Genomic DNA, 22,291 nt, shown 5'->3' on the forward strand with positions numbered 1-22,291 from the left:
GCTAACTGGAGCGCTTCTCTCTCATTAGCGCTCCAGTTAGCGTAAGGTTTTTAGCCTTCGAGAGCTAACTATGGCCATCGAGGACTACGAAGCGTCCCGTGGCTGTTTTTAGCATGATAACAAGTAAAGCATTCGAGGAAACGTTCGTTTATTTGAATGTCCGTCGAGCCATAAGCAATTTACTCTGAGCAGCTAATCGGATGCTACGGATCTAGCTTCAGTATCTACACACATAGACAGTGAGGTCCCTCTTGGTCAATCGGAGGCCAGGATGATGCTCGTTAAGCCAATGGCAGAGCAGCTATGAGTATGTTGAGTCCAGGAAACTTGCAGCTGTGACCGAAATAAACATCGTTCACTATGTAAACCAGTGTGGTGGTTGGTGTTGCCTTTTTTCGAACGAAGCAGTAGAGGTCGCTGTTGGATAAGACTTCGTTGTAGTGAATGTCTTCACAAGGCTGGAGCAGAGAAAATGATTTCGTATAACGCAACAGGGGGGTTTTCGTCGTATGGGGGGGCAGGAGAATGGGAATTATGTTAATGCATGAAGATTTTTTTCACATAAGAGGGTATTTTCGCCCATGTAGGTTTCGTTCTAGAGGAGTTTCACTGTATATAATATTTTGTTCTGAAATAGGGGGCATTTGTGAACTAGTAGAAGTCTATTTTTCAATATTGTACTTTTGCAGTCTTTCACATGTGCCCAGTCCTATATTTTGTAGTTACTCACATTTTCTCCATACAGCTTGAAGTGGATGGTTTTGTCTGTCGGTACAGTTTCAAACAGATCATATTGCATCTCTGTCGGGAATAGTTGGCATGTGGCTGCTCGGCAGTCTGGGGACTTGTGAAATCTTACACCTTTCTGTGGGACTGATAGTGTGATGATTGTTCAGATTTGGTGTGTGTGTGTGTGTGTGTGTGTGTGTGTGTGTGTGTGTGTGTGTGTGTGTGTGTGTGCGCGCGCACGTGCGACACCAAACATTTACCGGTAGCAGCTGGCTCATCCTCACTAAGCGCTCTTTTGCTTTCTCTCGCTTTTCCCAGCTGACACCCCACCTCCAGCATACATGCCTCCTGAGGAGCAACTGGGCCAGGAGAGCCAGTCCATGGAAACCAGTAGCAGCCTAGGGCCACAGAGTATGTCCAGAGGAGGTGAGCAAAACGGTATCCATGGCCTGTTGATACACAATTATAGTATACTGATGCTGTGGATTCTGAACGGCCAGGCCAAGACAGAAAGCATATTATTTACTCATTGCGATTCAGGGTAGGACTCAAAATTAAGCAAACCACAACTGATGCAAAACTTACACAATTCTGTCCACCTGGATTACAACAATAATGCGCAGTCGTGATTGAAGTGGCTAGTGAATGAGTTTAGACGTCAGCTGTGGCCAAATGACTGTTTATAGACAAGGTCATTGTCTCAAACTGATAAAAGTAACAAAAGCACAACCATTGCACCGACCATAACAGTGACACAGAGGTGTCCTAGAACAAAAACAAAATAAGGGTATTGATGGATTAGATGTTGTATAGTTGACCTGGGGTCAGAGAGGCATACAAATTGTGAAAATTTTTCTTTTAAGGCACTTATTTTTTTTTCCTTTCGTAAAACAGCATAAAAACTCTTGAACTGTCAGCCTCATTTGTGCAAGCAATGTTTCCATGCCTTTGTTTGCATACGTGAGCGAATGTTATTGTATAGTTCCAGCTCATGAAATTAGAGTTGAAATGAAAATATAAAGGAACCACAGTTCAACACGTAATAAAACCAGCTCACTGAGACTGTGACAAACAAGCAGAGACATGAACAGGATGAATTTCTTTCAGCTGATGACCGAGGGCAGATTAAAAAAAAAAAAATCGAATCCACAAGTGGTTTATATGGTGGAGAACACTTTTTTTTAAAACCATTTTTTATTATAGTTATAAATGTTTAACCATATTGTGAAGAGGAGCCTCGGCAGTTTTGAGGACCATTTTCAGCACAACATCGCAACATTACAGTACTAACTAAAATGTACGATTTCTATGACCAGATCTTAATGGAGCTCCTGTGTGATGTCTCAAGGTGTTTGACAAGATATGGATGTAGATAAGGACTTCATTCAGTTAATAGCTAGTGTGTGTGTGTGTGTGTGTGTGTGTGTGTGTGTGTGTAAAAAACTCGGCTATTTGTTTTAGATGTTCAGCCCGTGGAGTATGAGGAGCCGAGCCACTGGTGCTCTATCGTCTACTATGAACTCAATAACCGCGTGGGTGAGGCTTACCACGCTTCATCAACCAGCGTGCTCGTGGACGGCTTCACTGATCCATCAAATAACAAGAACCGCTTCTGCCTCGGGCTGTTGTCCAATGTCAATCGCAACTCCACAATTGAGAACACCCGGCGGCACATTGGCAAAGGTACGACCACCAGTGATCAGCATGTTACAGGTCAAAAACGTTTGATTCAATGCTAACAGTCAATTGTCTTCGGCCAGGTGTTCACCTGTACTACGTAGGGGGCGAGGTGTATGCCGAGTGCCTCAGTGACACCAGCATTTTCGTCCAGAGCCGTAACTGCAACTATCACCACGGTTTCCATCCCACCACTGTCTGCAAGATCCCAAGCGGCTGCAGCCTGAAGATCTTTAACAACCAGGAGTTTGCACAACTTCTGGCTCAGTCTGTCAACCATGGCTTTGAGGCTGTTTATGAGCTTACAAAAATGTGCACCATCAGGATGAGCTTTGTAAAGGTAGGATTGCTACACAGTTATTCTATGTGTAACCGCATGTTGAACACACAGTATCAAAGAGTGTTAAGGTTACCTCTGGTGTCAATATGACACACATGTGCTGTTGGTATATTTATGCCAACACAAGATTCCTTGTGGTGGCGAAGGTAACCATTAATATTAGTGTCCTGTTGTGACGGCCCCTTTTATAGACAGTGACTGGCAATATATTTAGCATATATTCACACACCTCTTGTGACTCCTTTAAAAAAAAAAAAAAAAAAAAAAGGAGACTAGCAAACACAACTAGCAACTTTTTCTTGTGTTATTGTAACCCTTTTGAAAACCCAGAACTGCCACCCAGATGCGGTCTGAATCGGAGACGTTCACACACCCTGCGTCCACATTGTATTTACTTAAGAAGCTGCTGGCTGATCAGTCTCCCAACTTGAAGATAATAAAATCAGAGTTTGCTTCAACTCATTCCTACATTGGCCAAATTTATCCTTGGCATGCGCTACAGGGAAGTGCCTGGTTAACTCGCTTCAAATACGGTATTAGTTGGTGTATGTGTAATTGTGATCCTTTATGTATCATTTTGATACTGTGTGCATTAGAGAAAATCAAAATTAAAAATTTTTAAAGCTTTACTCGTTCATTAAAAGAAAGTATCAAAATTTGTATGTTGTACAGTCATTCCAACTATTAAATGCACTTCATTAAAAGTCCAAATTATCTGAGATTCTTGCTGATGGTGTGTGGAAACGCGTGACCCATTCAGCGAGAAAAATACAAACCCAAATTTGTGAATTGTGATTCAGCACAACCTCAAATATTTTCTCCCGTTAAATAAATATCTTCACGCTGTATGACTGCAATTCTTCTCTCTTGCCTTGTTCCGTCCAGGGCTGGGGAGCGGAGTACCACCGACAGGATGTCACCAGCACACCCTGCTGGATCGAGGTGCACCTGCATGGGCCGCTGCAGTGGCTGGACAAGGTCCTGACTCAAATGGGTTCTCCCCTAAACCCAATTTCCTCTGTGTCCTAATAATGGAGGATTTGGATTAGACTTTTTTTTTCCTCCCCTTTATTTTTCCACTTTTTTTTCCCCTCCATCTGCGATTTTAATTTAAGGTTGTCTTAACGGCTGAACTGTTTACAATTAATTGGGACGGGTGGAATGTCAGTGGCAGCAGCCAGAATCAATTGTTGAAATGTTTTCATGTTGCCTGGAGAAAGACAAGAAATCCCCAACTAGCAGTGGTGGCATGGACTGCCACATCTCTACATTCTTCATCTTGGATACATGCAGTTTTAATCTTTTTGCATCTATTAGTTATTCTAGCTATTTTATTTCTCTGAATGTTAAGTTCCGAATTGTGGCGCAATTGACAATGAATCAGAATGTTATGGAAGCATTTTTTTTTTAAATGTCTCCCTGTAAAGAAATAGACATGACAATTTAAGACTCGGATATTGCAATTTTCAATCTTTTAGTGTCTAATTGTAGAAAAAAACACTGAACTGCTGCCTTTTTAATCTGATAGTTTTTGATGTGGGAGATGGATCACTGAATAAGTTCTTCATGCCATAAGCTAACACAATTGTCAATGTTACACGTGTTGCAATAGAAGTAGTCACATAAAATCAAATCTGACTATAGACGTTTTAGGAGTGACTGCATTGTCCACATTCACTCTAATATTGTGCACTCGGATTATGTGGAGGCATGTATTAAAAGTTGCCGTGGGTTACAAGACTTTATGTTGATGAATGGCTTTTTGAGCTCCATTAAATAAACAGGTTATTTCGTTACCATGTCTTTGTTTACTTTTTATACACTTGAGACATCAATTTCTGGATCCATTTCTTAATCGAAGATAGGTAAAAAATTTTGAAGGAACCAGTTTGCTCAAGAGCTACTCTACATTATTGTACTTTATTTATATGTAGACAAATAACTATGGACATTTATATTTTTGAAGGGGACAGATGGAAAACTGTTTTTGTATCAAAGTACTGTACTTGACTTTCTGGAGGGCCTCCTCAACTAACCATACGCACCAAGTCAAAGTCAAAACGTAAAATACGCTTGATGCAGTGTTAGCAGTAGCACAGATTAGTGTTAGCTAACTTTGATACCAACATTAAGTATTAATAATCATGTTTGCCTTACATTTGGCGATGGACGGTATTATAAATTGGACTACAGTGTAAGCAAGGTAAGCGCTTTGCTTACAATGAGTGTTGACTCAAAGTAACATTCGAAACGCGTTAGCGTTTTGTAAACGAGCCGCCCCATAATTTAACCACATCACTGCTGATTTAAAAGAATAACAAAGATTAATTGAACACAATAAGGTTGGCATACTTAATTTTGATTAAATTCAAAGGCAGGTGGTCAACTTCCCATTGGTCCACGTTGAGTCGTACCGTAATACTCATAAAACGTCAATGCCGTGCAGTTATTATAATGCAGCCAAAACCTAAACACATTCAAATAGGACACCAGCACATTTTTGCATGCTAAATAATGGGTAGTGATTGTTTATTGAAGATAATCAACCTAATGTAAGAGTGCAGTTGCACTCGTTTATTTGTTGTGGCGTCAAGTTACCGTAAAAGCCGGATGTGATGTGGCTGCCAGACAGCAAGCCAAAGATAAACACGTAGCCGAACAAGAGGGGCGAAACCCAGAAATAACAACGAAAGGCTGCTTTAAATTCTCGAAATGGAGTGATTATTGAGGACATTTATACATTCGAAAACGAGGAAGCACTCGTCTTGCAAACAAGCATACATCGGTTAAGGTGAGTCCCGAAGAGCATTGACAGCTGTGATATTACCGGCTAAGCTAGCTCTCGTTAGCTGACATTAGCTAACCATTTTGTAAACTGCCTGCAGTTGCTATGTTTGACGAGATAAATTAACGTTGCCTAACAACTGAAGATGTGATATTTCGCAGTTGCCTATTTTCAAAAAATATTTTACAATTGCATACCTAATCTTATTTTTACGAGGACCCAAATTAGTCGAAATGTTACGTGCCAAGTTAAACGAGTAAAGACCGCAGCTCTACATTTTACTCAAACTTAGTCGTGCAAGTGGGTAAAAGATGAATCGGTTCACGTGAAACCCACAGAAAATGACAAAACATTTTAAGACGCTTCTAATGATATAATTTAAGTATGTTTTCCGCGTGACGAACGTTAACAACGCTATGGCGTTTTCAAAGCAGTAAAATGCACACATTTCTGGCCGACGTATTCATGCAAAGTCTTTGGTTGTCGAGGTTTTAGTAGTGACTGTTTATGTAGAATCCGAGTTTCCAACTTCATGCTTAATCTTTATCCATCATCAAAAGACTGCCATCACTGGAAAGCTTGCGAAACATAAATAGCCAGCACATATAAATGATCTCAAGTCATTCCAGTCAGTCACAGCAAATAGATCTCAGCATGGGCGTCATTAGGCCTATTTTAGGGAGGCTTCAACCTCCCTAAAAATGTCTTTAGCCCCCCTAAATAATTTCATTGCATTATTTAAAAAAAAGTATTATTTATTTTTCCTGTACTTTTGCTAATATATTGCATCAAATTCAATGTAATGTGGCCATTTTAAATTATATTTCGATAACCTGCCATTATTGTAATGTTAAATCTCCCAGGTTTCCTGAACGCAACAGGTGTTGCGTTAGCATTTGACGTGTCTGTCACCATCGCCACATCAAATGCTAACGCAACAACTGACAGTTCATTGCCGAAAGTCAGGTTGAGTCGACAGGATGGATATTCGACAGTTTTTTAGAAAGGTAAATTAAGTATTCAATTCATCCATGCTGGTAAAACTAGTGACTATAGTCCACAAAAATATCTCCAGAAACAGCAGAAACTGCACTGTAACAAGTGTTCACTTTTGGATAAAATAAGGTGGTGCTTAATAAAAATTAAGCAACATTTTATTATTAAATACATAAATAATCATTACACCAACTCTTTGAGGCAACACCTATTGAGATTTTGGCCTATATAAAATAAATAAATAAATATAAAATAAATAAATGTATTTATTTGATAAAAAAAAACTGCTTGACGAGCCTATATTGTGTATGTATGTGACGTCACTGAAGGCCTAAGGTTGAAATGCACGGCCCGCCACTGCTAAGCATATATTAATACATTTTGGTAGAGAGGAATATAGGCCTACTGTCATATAGGTTATGTTATCGGGCATCCTTCTAATTCCCTTGAACAACCAAGATTGAACTTTTGAACTCTTTATAATTTCTATTATCTAGTCCAGTTAAAGTCCAGGGGAGGAAGCCCCATCATAGTAAAGAGGATACTAATGTGATGTGTGTAGTTCTTCATAGCCTCTTCATTTTGCTCTCAAAGTGCACGGAATTGATGGATTTTAACAGAATGTAGAAAAAAAATTCTCCCGGGGGGGCATGCCCCCGGACCCCCCTAAAGGGGCTGTGTTCCCCTTGGGGCTAAGCCCCCCTTGTTCTTGAAACCTAGTGACGCCCCTGGATCTCAGCATAACAAAATCACCAATAAATCTTAAAATTGAAACACAAAAGAATCTGAAGGCCTCCTTCCAGAAAAGTAATCGAATGTTAATACATGTAATGTTGTAAAACACAGCTAATATGGTATATATTGTTATTGCTGAACATCGTTTTATAATAGGCGCCATATAAAGATTAAGAATATAATAATAATTTGAAAAGAATTAGAAAACGCTCCATGAATTGTTGAGGCATTTGGAGTTGATAGGTCTGTGAAGTGACGAAAATTATGAGCAGTCTTGGCAGGCCAGAAATGTCATGAGAGACTTTCCAAACTATGAGTCCAAAATTATATTTCTGAACAATTTATTTCAAATGTGTTAGAAGCATAGAAAAATACGTAAGAAATACTGGTGCTTTTTATTTTTTAGACAAGAGTAACGATGATTCGGAAAAATGCGTGAGCTCCAAAGTATACATTTTGTTTGAGAAATCTAGTGGCTTCTCAGTGAAATTTTCCATAAGGCCAAACAAAAAAGATAGTGTGTTTCCGGTAACATGAAATTTCAACATAGGGTCGGTCGGTCGGACAAAGTTTTGGTTTTTTTTATTTTCATCTTTTTTTTTTTTTTCGATAAAAAAATGTAAACAAAATAACCATAAAACATAAAACAACAAGACATTGAACCCGCCGCTCCGCGGCCGGCGCCGCCACCACCTATTTAGTTTTCTCCCCGCTCCGGACTCGGGGGGCCGGGGCGCGCCGCCGCCGCCGTCCTCCTTCGCCCTCGGTTTTTACTCGGCCCATGGTGTTCATCAAATAGTTCGCTTTATTTTTTTCGATACATCAATGGATGCTATTTTCTTAACATTACGGTGCAAGCACACGACTGTAACACAGAAAACGCCTGTTTAAACTGTCGTCGGAGCTCGCGGCCGCCGCCATGTTCAATGTTGTTGATAGACAACAGGGCAAACGACGCACGCGCTCAACGTGAATATCGCGAGAGTTTGCACCGATGTAAACCCTCGACACAAAAATGTCGAGGGTTGTTTGAAAAAAAGGCCGACCGTAAAGTTTTTTTTCGACGAAGAAATTCTCGGTCGGTCGGGATACCGGAAACACACTACTTTTTTTTCTACGCCTAATGAATAATGTGACTACGCCTAAAGACAAACGACAGCCTACGAATGTGAAAATTCTATTTTAGTATTTATTAGTGATGGCGAGATGAAGCCCAAGGAGGCTTCGCACCAGTTCAGCCAATTGGTTCCACAGTGGTAACCCGTGATCGTGTAGTGGTTACTAACCAGTGGTGTGGCCGCAACAACCCTGGTTCGAATTCTGGTCACAGCATGTGCAAAGACCAAACTTGTCTTCTGGGCGGCCCAGTGATCCAATGGTTAGCGCATCGAACTCACAGGCAGAGGTACCAGGTTCAATTCCAGCTCCGACCTCCCTGTGTGGAGTTTGCATGTTCTCCCCGGGCCTGCGTGGGTTTTCTCCGGGTATTCCGGTTTCCTCCCATATTCCAAAAACATGCATGGCAGGCTGATTGAACACACTAAATTGTCCCTAGGTGTGAGTGTGAGTCCCTAGGTGTGAGTGTGGATGGCTGTTCGTCTCTGTGTGCCCTGTGATTGGCTGGCAACCGGTTCAGGGTGTCCCCCGCCTACTGCCTGAAGACGGCTGGGATAGGCTCCAGCACCCCCACAACCCTGGTGGAGATAAGCGGATCGGATGCATGAGTCCACAATGGTTCATTTCTTGATGCTTCTTGGTGCACATGAAGCACGAAACCACCTGCTGGCCATGTGTACAATTACAGGCAGCTGTAGTTTATCCACACAATATGTCAGGGGTGCCCATTACGTCAATCCTGATCTACCGGTAGATCTAGGACTCGTCCCAATTAGATCCGAAAGGTGTAGAGGAGAAAAAAAAAAAAAACCAAAACATTTGTGTGTCTTAGTACATGTTAGCAATATATTTTTTGTGTTAATGCACAGTGCACCCTAATCATCCTATCAGTCTCATTTTCCCAAAGAAAGATTCTAAAAATAAAATAAAATAAAGCATATAAATCTTTAAACTACGGTGGCGCGTGACTACGTCAGCGGAAGTTGTTAACGCTCAGCAGTCTGCAATTGCAGCTTGTGATGAGAGCTGTTGCGCTGTATCTTTGATCGTCATTATTCTCATTCAGAGTTTGCTTCGTGTACAATTCACCGAGGGCACGGGCAAAGAATAGGAATCTAGAGGGCGAAGGGAAGCACTTTAAAACGGTACGTGTGAGCTACGATAGTCAACAGGCTGCAAAAGTGCATCGCTTGGTTCCGTGTTTGGCTTCTCATCATGCCGTGCGTGCATGCGCGCGCGTGTGTGTGTGTGTGCGCGTGTGCGTGTGTGTGTGCGTGTGTGTGTGCGTTAAGGGGCGATCCGGGGAGGTTGGTTGAACGAAAAGTAGATCTTCGGTCCAAAAAGTTTGGGCACCCCTGCAATATGTGATGCACTAATGCATAGATCGGCCCGGTAGTCCAGTGGTTAGCACGTCGACTTCACAGTGCAGAGGTACCGGGTACCGGGTTCACTTCCAGCTTTGGCCTCCCTGTGTGGAGTTTGCATGTCCTCCCTCATTCCAAAAACATGCATGGCAGGCTGATTGAACACTCAAAATTGTCCCTAGGTGTGAGTGTGGGCGTGGATGGTTGTTCGTCTCTGTGTGCCCTGCGATTGGCTGGCAACCGATTCGGGGTGTCCCCCGCCTACTGCCCGAAGACAGCTGGGATAGGCTCCAGCACCTCCCGCGACCCTCGTGAGGATAAAGCGGTTCGCAAAATGAATGAATGAATGAATGAATGAATGAATGAATAATGCATAGATGATTTTCGTGTCTATTTTGACTCTTGGGCATGACGAATTACAAAAACTGTATCTCTCTCTCTCACACACACACACACACACAATTGAAGTCACTGAAGGCAAACCTGTCAAACATCGCGCAACATTCTGAAGCATTTCCCAAATCGGTCACGTGGTACACCAGCCAGGGAGGCTTCAAACTTCAAGCTTCAAGGTTACTATTCCCCTTTTGCTGCAGGAGCTGTAGTTGAGTCCAACATGGTGCGAGCAACCCTGGTGACCATCACCAGTCTGGCACTGACTGGTGCTGTGGTGGCGCATGCTTACCTCCTCAAACACCAGTTTTACCCAACTGTTGTCTACCTCACCAAGAGCAGCCCCAGCATGGCGGTAAGTTGGTGCTCAAGTAAAGTACAGCATAAGGTCATTTCTAGGTGTTTGTAGTGACTTTGAAATTCATCAGCATTGACATTTTTTGGTGTGTTTTTTTTTTTTTTATGTTGTTCTAGGTGTTGTACATTCAGGCCTTTGTGTTGGTGTTTCTTCTGGGAAAGTTCATGAGGAAAGTGTTTTTTGGACAGCTAAGAGCTGCAGAAATGGAGGTAGTTTGGATGTGTAAAGAACATAAAAGTTGATGTGTCGTAGGTATTGTGGACAATTATGATAAAAAAAAAACTCCTAGCCCCTGTTCAAATGCAGGATTTTGTTTTTAAAAAAATAAGACCAAAATGAATAATTTTTAAACTTCTTCCAACATTAATATGTATTGTGTAAACCTATCAAACTCAAATGATGGAAGAAAACAGCATGAAATATTTGGGAGAGGGTAAGGAAAAAAAACAAACCTCTGAACTTTATTTGGAGTTCATCAAAGGCACTTTAAATGGTGGCAGTTGTGCGCTGACTCCATTTAAACAGGTGTTTGAATGTGATTGGTTAATTCTGAACACCGCCACATCCCCAGTTACAAGACCGTGTGCCCACTAGTGCACACTCAGCTCTCATTATCTCCCCTCTCAATGATTTCATTTTGTTCAATCAAGTTCAGCTGTTCTGAACAATAATGTTTACAATATGTTTTGAAAGATTCATCTTGGTCTCATTTCTCTTAGATCACAAAGATGTAGTTTTTGAACAGGGGTGTGTAGACATTTTCTATCCACATCTATGCCTTTCTCTCTTCCAACAGCATCTCATTGAGCGTTCCTGGTACGCAGTGACCGAGACGTGCCTGGCCTTCACTGTTTTCAGGGATGACTTTTCCCCACGCTTTGTTGCCCTCTTCACACTTCTGGTTTTCCTTAAGTGCTTCCACTGGTTGGCTGAAGACCGCGTGGACTTTGTAAGTGATCACAGAGAAATCTGAAATCTTGCACACACAATAGTGTATGGCTACGGCTGAACAAACACATTCAATCAAGTTTCCTATGGAGTACAATGCAATTTTCAAATCACACAGGACGCAATTTGGAGAGAAGTTAGCAACTCTTAACGTATTTAATCCCACCCATCCCACCCATTTTCACTGGAGCAAACTGCCCAATCCTCGTAATGCGATATAAACATGCAGCCTACCAAAAGAAAGGAGACTCTCTTCTTTCAGCTGACAAAAAGTTTGTTCCTATCTTTTTCCGTTCTTGAGCAATCATCCATCCATTTTCTGATGCGCTTTGTCCTCACGAGAGTCGTGGGGCGTATTGCAGCCTATCCCAGCTCTCTTCGGGCATTAGGTGGGGGACACCCTGAACCGGTTGCCAGCCAATCGCAGGGCACACAGAGATGAACAACCATCCGCGCTCGCACTCACACCTAGGGACATTTTAGTGTGTTCCACTGACCTGCCCTGCATGTTTTTGGAATGTGGGAGAAAACCGGAGTGGCCGGAGAAAACCCATCCACACAGGCTTGACGAGAACATGCAAACTCCACACAGGAAGGCCGCAGCTGGAATCGAACCCGGTACCTCTGCACTGTGCGGTCTACGCGCTAACAATCAGCATAGAAAATCACTAAATGTCTTCAAATGTTCAGTTTCTGAAGGAAAAAAAACAAAAAAAAAGACCTTTGTGTACAAGCATGCATTTCAAGCATAATTTCAAGTATGGGACCACTATTTTTTGCTTTTATGACATCTCAAACATCTAAATAAGACTTTCCTTCTACAAAACAACAAACATCACCACAAAAAGGGATTTTGATAGTGAAAATTTTACCTGCACACTTGAACTGATGACATGAACTATGAACAGAAGTGAAACAGTGAGTTCTCTGTGAGTGTGCATGTGTACCGGTATGTTTGCATGCGTAAATGCAGTGTATGTGTGCATGTGCGCATGCACGTGTGTCCCCTCCACCCTGCAATTTCGTGCGCATGCATGTGTCTCCTTCACCCTGCCATTAATGTGTTTTTTTTTTTTTTTTTTTTTTTTTTGGGTGGATGAAATGAAGCAATTGGCCTGATGCAAAGGCGCACCTGTTTTACACCACATTCTGGTTTCACTTCGCTTGTCTTTGCGAAGACAGACCCTTTGCTGCGGTGTGGCTTTTGCGTGAGGCACACGATGTTCGTGCACGCGGAGCCTCTTTTGATGGCTGCTTCCTCCTTTTGTGCGGACAAAGCATCCTGCTTTCAGCAACTCCCTTCTCCCGTGGTGCTTGGTTGAAGATTTTCTTCCCCAAAAGCAATAATCAAGGGTTAATTGTTTTGATTTGTACATTGCTACTGTCTTTGAACGCACTCTGTCCTAACTCCACGTTACTCCACACAACTCCACGCTACTCCACAACTCCTCCCCTGCATTCCTCCACCTTTAACTTCGTCTCCAGCATGATCATGGCTGATCGCTTACACCCGCTGCCACCTGCTCAACAGATTCTAAATGCTTTACAATGCAGACAAGCCTGATCCTGAGTCAAAGGCTGCGTCACACCTTTCTGCACACTGACGCAAACACCCCCGCCCGCCCCCCCAAAAAAAAACGTAAAAATACGTCCTGGGTATGTGGCCGTAGTGTTTTTTCAAGACATAGTTACAGTATATGTCACGGGGAATAAGAGTTGGGGGGAAGAAAAATCAAAAATTGGAAACAAAAAAAATCTTAACACATTAAATGGCAATGTTGATGGTGGGGGGGGGTCGCAATTTGATGCATCCATTTTCTAATCTGCTTATCCTCATGAGGGTCATGGGTGTGCTGGAGTCTATCCTTGTTGCCTTCGGGCAGTAGGCGGGGGACACCCTGAACCGGTTGCCAGCTAAGTGCAGCACCAAAATTGGATTACTGTATTCTTCAACATCGTTCAGCCTCACAGTGGTTACATTACTGTCTTTTTTTTAAGCTACCGCATTTCCTCATCGGGTGGCCAACGATGCTTTTAGTGCTAGAAATATCAGATAAAATTGTATTTCAGGTTATTTAGCTATCCTGCTATTTCCAATGGTGTTTGTCATCATTGGGGTTGCGGTTAAACTGGCGGCCATCCCAACAGGCTTTGGGTGCACTCAGTTCTTATCAGCTGATTATCAGTTCTTTTTTTCTAGTTGGGTCATATTGACATATTTAGCAGTTCGTGCTCTTGAATGCTTCGCTGCTGCATCCAGCTTTAAGTTCAGCGTTGTAGATTCAATGCCTGCTATACCTGGAGCAGTGATGATGTCCACCTTGACACAGGATGAGATATTATTCATAGCGAATGTAACCACTTACTGTAGTGCAGCATTCATTCATTCATTCATTCATTCATTCATTTTGAGCGACCATCCTAGCAAGTGAAGCATGCTGTAATTGAGTGGAGGCCACTAATTTGGTAGTTATTGGTAAAAATAGATGACTCCTTTGTAAACTAACAGCAGTTGGAATATGGAAATGCCTGTTTCACAAATTCTGTTTACTTTTATTTTTTTCTCTGTTAAATGCCTTAGATGGAACGAAGTCCAAACATATCCTGCCTCTTCCACTTTCGAGTGTTATGTAAGTACACACTCTGTCAGCCAAGATATGCTCTTTCAATTTCTCTGTTGCTTTTGTTTGATAATTTTCACTTCTGCTGTCTTAATTTTGAAACCAAAACAAAACTTTTTGTAAGTAGCAGTGTGGGTCCAGGTGCTCCAGGGCTACGTTCACACTGCAACTCAATTCAGATTTGGGTTTTTTTTTTGCCCATATGCTACCAGCATCCTATGTTAATTTTTTCCCCTCTCTCATGCAGTGTGAACAGTACAATTCAATTTTGTTTTCCAAGTCCGACCTGGGCCTCTTTTGTATGTGGATATCAGATACATATGCGATGCGTCGGCAGTATGAACTCTCCTGCGCACACATCCGGCCTATGTGTCATTAAAAAAACCCAATATTTCCTCCATGTGGGCAGGGGAGAGAGTGCTCGAGAAACTACAGACATCATCCATGCATCTACAAAGTTGTTATGAATAACAGTTGTTGTGCTAACATTTGACACCTAATTTAATCACACTTGAAACATGAAGCATAAAGTGCAGATAGGAGGTCATAGTAGTAATTCAGCCACGCAAATGATTCATTTCTTACTCAAGTCAATGACGTGACATCATCCCGAGTAGACGTCTCCATAAATTGATCAAGGAGCGTTGCATCTTATCGGCAAATTGTATATGGCCCCTCTCTCCTCACTACTCTGGCAAGATGAGATGAGAAAATGGGCCCCTACACGTGGGACCACATTTACTTCTTTTTGGTGCACTTCCCTCGACGTCATACTTTGTGGCGTGCGTGTCTCATGAGAAGTCCCGTTTGTTTTGGTAAGGCGAACGAGTACACCAAAAGATTGGATTTCACAAAAAAATCCAAATTGGGCATCACGCCCTACATTGTGAAGGTAGCCAAAGTTAGAATTACTTTTCCTCACCTCCACTCCAACGCTGGATGCATTTCACTATCAAGCAGCTGTTTGTGTGGATATTTTGCAAATTCGATTCTCATTGCTTATGTTCTAGCTCTCATGGGGCTGCTGGGAGCTCTGGACTTCCTGTTTGTTTACCACGCCTGTCAAAGCATTATCACCCGGGGAGCCTCTGTGCAGCTTGTTTTTGGCTTTGAGGTTTGTCATCTTAGAATAACTAGTAGTAAATTTGATTTTGACATGATGTTCATTGCTACATTATGTATGCGTAAATGTTTCCTCTCTCGTGCACTTCAGTACGCCATCCTGTTGACCATGGTATTGACTATGTTCATTAAGTACATCCTGCACACTGTGGATTTGCAAAGTGAGAATCCCTGGGACAACAAGGCCGTCTATATGCTCTACACAGAGCTCTTCACCGGTAACCAGGTGCTTCTTGGATACTTAAAAGTTGGATGTATTGTAAAATAATCATGGGCAATTGTCTGTTTGAGGTTTCATCAAAGTTCTCCTGTACGTTGCCTTTATGACCATTATGATGAAGGTTCACACTTTCCCTCTGTTTGCCATCCGGCCCATGTATCTTGCTATGAGGTAAGGAGTCTCACATATATTGAATTACTGTATACACTTTTTAAAAACTTTGTTTATCCAGGTAAGGCCAACTGAGAACAGATTTTCCTTTGCGATGCCAATGTGGCTGTAGCAGAGTAAAACATTCAATTTTATGAGTTAAGAAATTACAGTTCACTCTTCCAGCTTTGAGAATACAGTCATACCTTGGTTTTCGACCATAAGCCGTTCCAGAAGGCTGTTCAAAAAGCGATTTGTTCGAAATCCGAAACTATTTTGTAAGCCCATGATTAGGGGCTAATACACTATGCAGAAATAACATAAAAACAGTCAGATTTGCGTAGATCACAACAAACACATCTGCTCACAATGAACGTTACACGAGGAAGCCGAGAGGAGTCAAGTGGCGTATTCGGGTTTGCTCAGTTCGGTCGAAAACCGGTTTTCGGTCATAATCCGAGGCGTAAAAATCTTGAATTTTCTGGTCGAAAGCCGATTTGGTCAAGAACAGAGACGTTCGAAAACCGAGGTTTGACTGTACTCAGTTTTGATTGCAGCTGTAGTGCAGTGGTGCCTTCGATACGAGTGACCTGAGATACGAGCACTGCGTGGTGACAGATGAGCTTGCCTCACGTTACAAGCATTAGTTCCGCAGATGAAGACCAAATCCTTCAAAAAGAGCATTCAAACTGTTTGTTTAATTCCACTCCCAGTTGAAGTTTACGGTCAAACTCAACAGAAAACTGAGAATTACATGTTGTGTATTTAAAACAACCACATAATTTTGCCTTTAAATCCCAACAGTCACTAGCTTAATGCTAATGTAAAATGAGAAATGCCATAGACAGGCCAATGATCAGCATCTATAGGGTGCTGTTTAACGCTTGAAGCAACCGGTATTTGAACACAAATGGTCCAGTAATACGTAGACAGACAATAGGACAATTCTTACAGGCATATATTCTTTATCCTTGGCCAAAAACAACATGTAGGACTGCACTTACATAGTCACTTAGAGGAGTTGTGAAAATCTTTGAGTGTGCATGACTATTATAATTTTGTTTAATCATGTTATTACTATTTTTAATACAATATTGGAGTGTTCTTTTCCTTATTTAAAAAAAACATTACAAAATTGATATTTGGGGGGGGGAGGGGTTGGCTGGAATGGATGAATAGCATTTCCATTCATTTGAACGGGGAATATGATTTGTAATGCAAGTGTTTTGAGTTACAAGCCTGGTCACGGAACAAAGTAAACATTTGTTTTGCTAAATCTAAAATACTCAGAACACCTTTAGTCTGATTATAGTTTATTATTTCCACCGCTAACTTTCTAACATTATTTACTAGGCATGTTTTACATATGTGTATTTTCCTTTGCCCTTTCAGACATTTTAAGAAAGCTGTAACTGATGCTATAATGTCTCGGAGAGCCATCCGCAACATGAATACACTGTGAGTAATGCAAGCCTTTTCTCATTGGCATTATTTAAAAAAAATACTGCATGTCTATGGTTTTGTGAACTTTTTTTTTTTTGTCCTATGCAGAAGTTTAGTCTGAAGCGTTTTTTTGAATGTCAAAACAACATGAAAATAACATGACGAGTGGTAGCCTGGTTTGGTGGTTCAAGATAATAGTGTTGAATTCACAGTTGATCAGACTCAACTGCGAGAAAACAAACCAGTTACTTGTCACTGAACAAAATGGGATAAGTTTGGAAAAGCTTAATTATGATTGACAACGAGTACAATTGTCCTGGTTGGATTAAAAACTTAAGTTAGAGTCAAGGATTCAACAAGGAAAGCAACATAGGCCAGTTTCACACCACAAGTCTTAATGCTCAATTAGAATTTTTTTGTGAAACCTGATTATTTGTGTGGGTGTAACAGTTCAAACCACAGACAAAGCCCAATTCCAATGAAATTGGGATGTTATGTGAAACATAAATAAAAAGAAAATATAATGATTTGCAAATCATGTTCAACCTGTATTTAATTGAATACAAAACAAAGACAATGTTGTTAAAGTTCAAACTGATACACTATTGTTTTGCGCAAATAACCATTCACTTAGAATCTTATGCCTGCAACACATTCCAAAAAAGATGGGACAGTGTCATGTTTACCACTGTGTTTCACACTTTTTCTTTTACCAACACTCAAACGTTTGGGAACTGAGAACTTTAATTGATGAAGCTTTTTTGGTGGATTTTTTTTCCCAGCCTTGCTTGATCATTGGTCCGGGGTCTCTGCTGTCGTGTTTTACGCATCATAATGCGCAACACGTTTTAAATGGCCTGTCTGGATTGCAGACAGGTCACTCTAGTACCCACACTCTTTTACTACGAAATCAAGCTGTGTAGAATGTGGTTTGGCATTGTCTTGCTGAAATAATCAGGGGGAAAAAAAGACAATGAATGGCAGCATATGTTTTTCCAAAAGCTGTATGTATCTTTCGGCATTAGTGGTACCTTCAAGGATGTGTTCATCAAGCCATCCATCCATTTTCCGATCCGCTTTATCCTCACAAGGGTCGTGGGGTGTGCTGGAGCCTATCCCATCCGTCTTCGGGCAGTAGGCGGGGGACACCCTGAACCAATCGCAGAGCACAGAGACGAACAAACATCCGCACTCACACTCACACCGAGGGAGTGCTACGCATGTTTTTGGAATGTGGGAGGAAACCGGAGTACCCGGAGAAAACCCACGCAGGCCCGGAGAGAACATGGAAACTCCACACAGGAAGGCCAGCGCCGGGATCGAACCCACAACCTCTGCACGGTCGACGCGCTAACAACTGGACCACCGGGTGTTAATCCCATTGGCATTAACACAGCCCCATACCATCACATATGCTGGCTTTTGAACTTTGCGTGCATAACGTCAGGATTGTTCTTTTCCTATTTGAGGTCACGGCGTCCACAATTTCCAAAACTACTTTGAAATGTGGACTCGTCAGACCCCAGAACACTTTTCCACTTTTCATCAGTCCATCTTGGATGAACCCGGGCCCAGAGAAGCCGGCAGCGTTTCTGGGTGTTGTTGATAATTGGTTTTTGCTTTGCATCGTAAAGTTTTAAGTTGCACTTAAGGATGTAGCGCCAAAATGTGCTGGCTGACATTGGTTGTCTGAAGTGTTCCTGAGCTCATGTGGTGATTGATATCCTTTACACATTGATGGCAGTTTTTGATGCATTGTCTCCTGAGCATGGTCACGGGCATTCAATGTTGGTTGGGGCTTATCTTTTGAGCATCTCATATCTTCAGATGAGAGATGCGATTAGACATACATACTTCGCAGAAACGAGGTGAGGCTATTAAATCTCTGGAGACGTCTGACGTCACGTCATTGCTGCGCGTAGTAACTGTCTGTGTGGCTGAATTACAACAGTGACCACAAATGTCCACGTTATGTTTCATGTTTCAAGTTGGGATCAATTAAAGTAAAATTTAAAAAAAGTCAAACAGTACTGTAACTCAGACCAACTTGGCAGATTCACAGACAATCAAACAGTCAATCTCCCTCCCAAGTGCTCTCTCCCCCACCTGTGCAGAGCGCATCTTGGGCTTTCGGTAACGGCTAGGTCGGATATATGCGACCTGGCCATTCAAACTGCTGTTGCGTTGCAAAAAAAAATTTTTTGTGTCCGATCTAGGACCACTTATGAAAGTGGCCCAGGGCGGATTTGAAAAAAATCTGAATTGAGACATTCAGACTGTCATAAAAGAAAAAAAAAATTGGATGAAATACATTTTTATTTATATAGCGTTTCCACAACATATGCAGGTCACATATGGGCGAAAAAAAATCCATCTGGCTGGAATTTGTCTGCGGTGTGTGAACCTAGCCATAGAGTCTGCAGTCCCATGCATAAAATATTTTTATGCTCAACTCTAGTGTTGAAACACGTGTTATGCTTTTTAACTGATGCAGTATTTAAAATGTCAGAGGCCACACACGAAAAAAAACTTGGCATGTTTTCTGATGGCTCTTAGAATGTGTAGTCCAGTTGATTTGAAAAATGTCAACAAAAAGAAATAAACAGCACAAAATCTAATGATGAATTCACATCCTCAACTTAAAAATACTGAGTCAACCTCACAGTCCATAGCACTGTTATGTAATTTACATACTGTACAGCACAAGCCAAAATAAAGACTCCATTCAATTTCCTTTTTGACTTTCTCTTTGGTCATCAGATACCCTGACGCTACTCCTGAAGATCTGCAGGCCTCTGACAATGTTTGTATCATCTGTCGGGAGGAAATGGTCACCGGAGCAAAGAAGCTACCTTGCAATCACATTTTCCACTCCAGGTAGGTCCTGTTGGAAATAAAAAGAAGACTTTAAACAAACCTTGATTCTCATCAGAGCTGAACATGGTAATGAAAACACTTTATCCTAATTAATGAGTCAGTTTTTCCATAATCAGGCTCACGGTCAAACAAAGAGGTTATTGGTAACCAAAGCGTCTCTTTGTCTTCGCCTGCAGCTGCTTGCGTTCCTGGTTCCAGAGACAGCAGACCTGCCCCACCTGTCGCATGGACGTCCTGCGGGCGTCGAACAACAATCCGGCTCCAACCCCTGCCCAGGCTGCAGCCCCTGCTCCAGCAGTGCCTGCGCACGCTGCAGCTGCCCAGCCAGCCAATGGTGAGAGCAGTGAGAAGCAAAAATCCCGTCAACAACACTCCACTCAAATGTGTCATCAAATAGCTTGCTATGAAATTGCCAAACCAGGTTAATCAGACAAAAAGTTGACCTCAAAGTGATACGCGTGTCCATTTTGGCTTGCAAATGTCCTGCAAGATATGTTGTGGCACCGCAGTTGGCGATTTTAATTTGCTGCTCTTTCTTTTCTAGTGGCTCCCGGCATGTTGCCTGGCTTCCCACCCGGCCTGTTTCCCTTTTGGGGTCCATTTCCCGGCATGCCTCCTCCAGCCGCGGCAGCTCCCGGTGCTGCCGTCGCGCCACAGGGCAACACGGAGGCAGCGCAGGCAGCCGGTAGGTCCCGTGACGCCAAGCAGCCGAATCAACAGTCAAGGTGAAGCGAGTTTGCGGAGCTGCTGAGTCTGAATCCTCGTTTTCATCAGGTACCGGCCAGTCCACCTCATCCAGCGCGGACTCTGCTACGGCTGCTGCTCCGGGCTCTGCCTTGCCGGGATTCCCCTTCTCCATTCCCCCTCCTCCCTTCCCAACTACACCGTGGCTGCCTATGCCACCGCCACCACCTCCTTTCAGTAAGCTTAAGCCGCATTTGCACTTTACCCCGCTTCAGAAGTGGGGGATGAATGAGCCAAAACTGGACTTAGACCATAATTTCCATTGAACCGCTTCACAAACTGATCTCTCCCTCCTTCACTTTCAGTGTCGTCGATGCCTCCTCCTCCTCCGTCTCTGTCGCAGCTGTCAGAGGAGGAGCTGAGGGAGCTGGAGGCCGAAGGCAGACGGGGCTTGGAGGCCAGGCTCCAGTGTCTGCAAAACATCCACACCCTGCTGGATGCCGCCATGCTCAACATCCACCATTACCTCAGCACGGTCGCCACGCTCACGTAAGTAAACTTCCTCTTCTGACTTTTCAGAGCACTTTTCCTTTCCTTGTAATTTTCAGCACAAAAATTTGAAAATACAAAGGCAACAGGTGATGCTGCCACCAGCTGATTTTTTTTTTTCTTCTCTTCTGTAGTCCTCCGAGACCTGTCAGCAGCACAGAAGAAGCCAGTGGGACAATCCGCTTTGCTTCCTTCTCCACTGCTGGTGCGAGCACAGATGAGCCAAGTCAGGAGAAATCCTCCTCCCCCAAATGTAAAAACTTCCACTCTTTGAAATTGTGGAGTTCAAATTTATCTATCTAAAGTATATTAATCTTGTTTTAATCACTCTTGATGTGCTTCTTTGTGAGCAAGTGAGCAGAGCTCCAGTCCAAACCGTCGAATCCGCTTCTACTTCCGCCACTTGGGATGGTGAGACAAGAAACAATGCAGATGAAGGATCAGAGGATGAGGATGGTGAACCGAATGCCGCTGAGCTGAGGCGCCGGCGACTTCGCAAACTGGAAACGGCATCGCTTTCACCCGCAGACGATTGAGGTGACTGCGGACCAACAGATCTAAATGTGGATCATCTGCTGGTCCCCCTCTTCACCTTTTTCACCAATTTGAGTCGGGACTCAAGCTGCGGGGATATTTTGCACTCCTGTGTCAAAATGATAGCGTGTTTTTTTTTTTCCTTCCTTCTGTTTCACTAAACACTTAATAGTGGAAAGGGGACTGCAGGCACTTGTAATTTGAGAGGAAATTGGTATGGGTTTGTGTTTAGTGATACACTGTTTGGATTAGTATTTGGTAGTGTGGGTGTCATAGGGCTCAGTGCCTGCCCATTCTTTTTTTTTTTTCCTTCACCAGCTGGGTTCGGTAGAAAGCGTGTTACTTATTACACTGCGCAGTGATCTTATCTGATCCAAAAAAGGAAGGTTAACATTTTCTCTCCCCTTTACAAATCAGCACTCTTTGTGTCCTGGTTTTTTCAATGTTGCAGGTACTGTAACAAATTTATTTGAATGTGTACATACTGTATAAAGAGTTTTATCAGGGTGATCTGTACATAAAGGAGAATAAACTGCTACTTTTTCTTTCAGGCCATGTTGAAAATTCATTCTTGGAAGATTATCAATAAAATGAGTGTGAAAAAGTGTTAACCGTTTGGGCATCGTGAGGAATTACTTTCGTCAGGTTTA

The 22,291-nt window shown here is 42.5% G+C and overlaps 2 protein-coding genes across 5 annotated transcripts in view; both read left to right on the forward strand.

Moving 5' to 3' along the window:
• The window catches only part of smad5 (SMAD family member 5), a 13,511-nt gene extending 8,969 nt beyond the window's left edge, over window positions 1-4,542 (forward strand). For 2 of the 3 annotated variants that reach the window (XM_019869791.1, XM_019869790.1), the window contains 4 exons: window positions 1,048-1,167; window positions 2,191-2,412; window positions 2,490-2,746; window positions 3,632-4,542. In XM_019869791.1, coding sequence (XP_019725350.1) covers window positions 1,048-1,167; window positions 2,191-2,412; window positions 2,490-2,746; window positions 3,632-3,775 — 743 coding nt within the window. In that variant the 3' untranslated portion in view covers window positions 3,776-4,542. The remainder of the gene's footprint in view (window positions 1-1,047; window positions 1,168-2,190; window positions 2,413-2,489; window positions 2,747-3,631) is intronic. The other variant, XM_019869792.1, reaches the window with a different exon arrangement.
• Window positions 4,543-5,348: 806 nt separating this feature from the next.
• On the forward strand, window positions 5,349-22,252 carry syvn1 (synovial apoptosis inhibitor 1, synoviolin). 2 transcript variants are annotated; one of them, XM_019869785.1, is made up of 16 exons: window positions 5,349-5,537; window positions 10,339-10,490; window positions 10,610-10,702; window positions 11,290-11,442; window positions 14,023-14,071; window positions 15,073-15,176; window positions 15,276-15,402; window positions 15,476-15,575; window positions 16,947-17,012; window positions 19,758-19,874; window positions 20,051-20,208; window positions 20,419-20,559; window positions 20,649-20,795; window positions 20,924-21,107; window positions 21,242-21,360; window positions 21,462-22,252. In XM_019869785.1, the coding sequence occupies exons 2-16, from the start codon at window positions 10,359-10,361 to the stop codon at window positions 21,641-21,643; spliced, it is 1,872 nt and encodes a 623-aa protein (XP_019725344.1). In that variant the 5' UTR covers window positions 5,349-5,537; window positions 10,339-10,358; the 3' UTR covers window positions 21,644-22,252. The 2 variants fall into 2 exon arrangements, with proteins under 2 accessions (XP_019725344.1, XP_019725345.1); XM_019869786.1 differs by having other exon boundaries at window positions 5,349-5,534; window positions 10,337-10,490.
• Window positions 22,253-22,291: the final 39 nt, after the last annotated feature.

The sequence above is a fragment of the Hippocampus comes genome, unplaced genomic scaffold (assembly GCF_001891065.2).
Source record: "Hippocampus comes isolate QL1 unplaced genomic scaffold, H_comes_QL1_v1.1 scaffold9, whole genome shotgun sequence".
Taxonomy (NCBI): Eukaryota; Metazoa; Chordata; class Actinopteri; order Syngnathiformes; family Syngnathidae; genus Hippocampus; species Hippocampus comes.

Excerpts from the sequence above, each read along its gene's own strand:
- syvn1 (XM_019869785.1), top strand. The coding sequence starts at position 10,359 with ATGGTGCGAGCAACCCTGGTGACCATCACCAGTCTGGCACTGACTGGT. Across the intron at positions 10,491-10,609 it reads AGAGCAGCCCCAGCATGGCG|GTGTTGTACATTCAGGCCTT; the intron begins GTAAGTTGGTGC and ends ATGTTGTTCTAG. Across the intron at positions 15,576-16,946 it reads CCCATGTATCTTGCTATGAG|ACATTTTAAGAAAGCTGTAA; the intron begins GTAAGGAGTCTC and ends TTGCCCTTTCAG.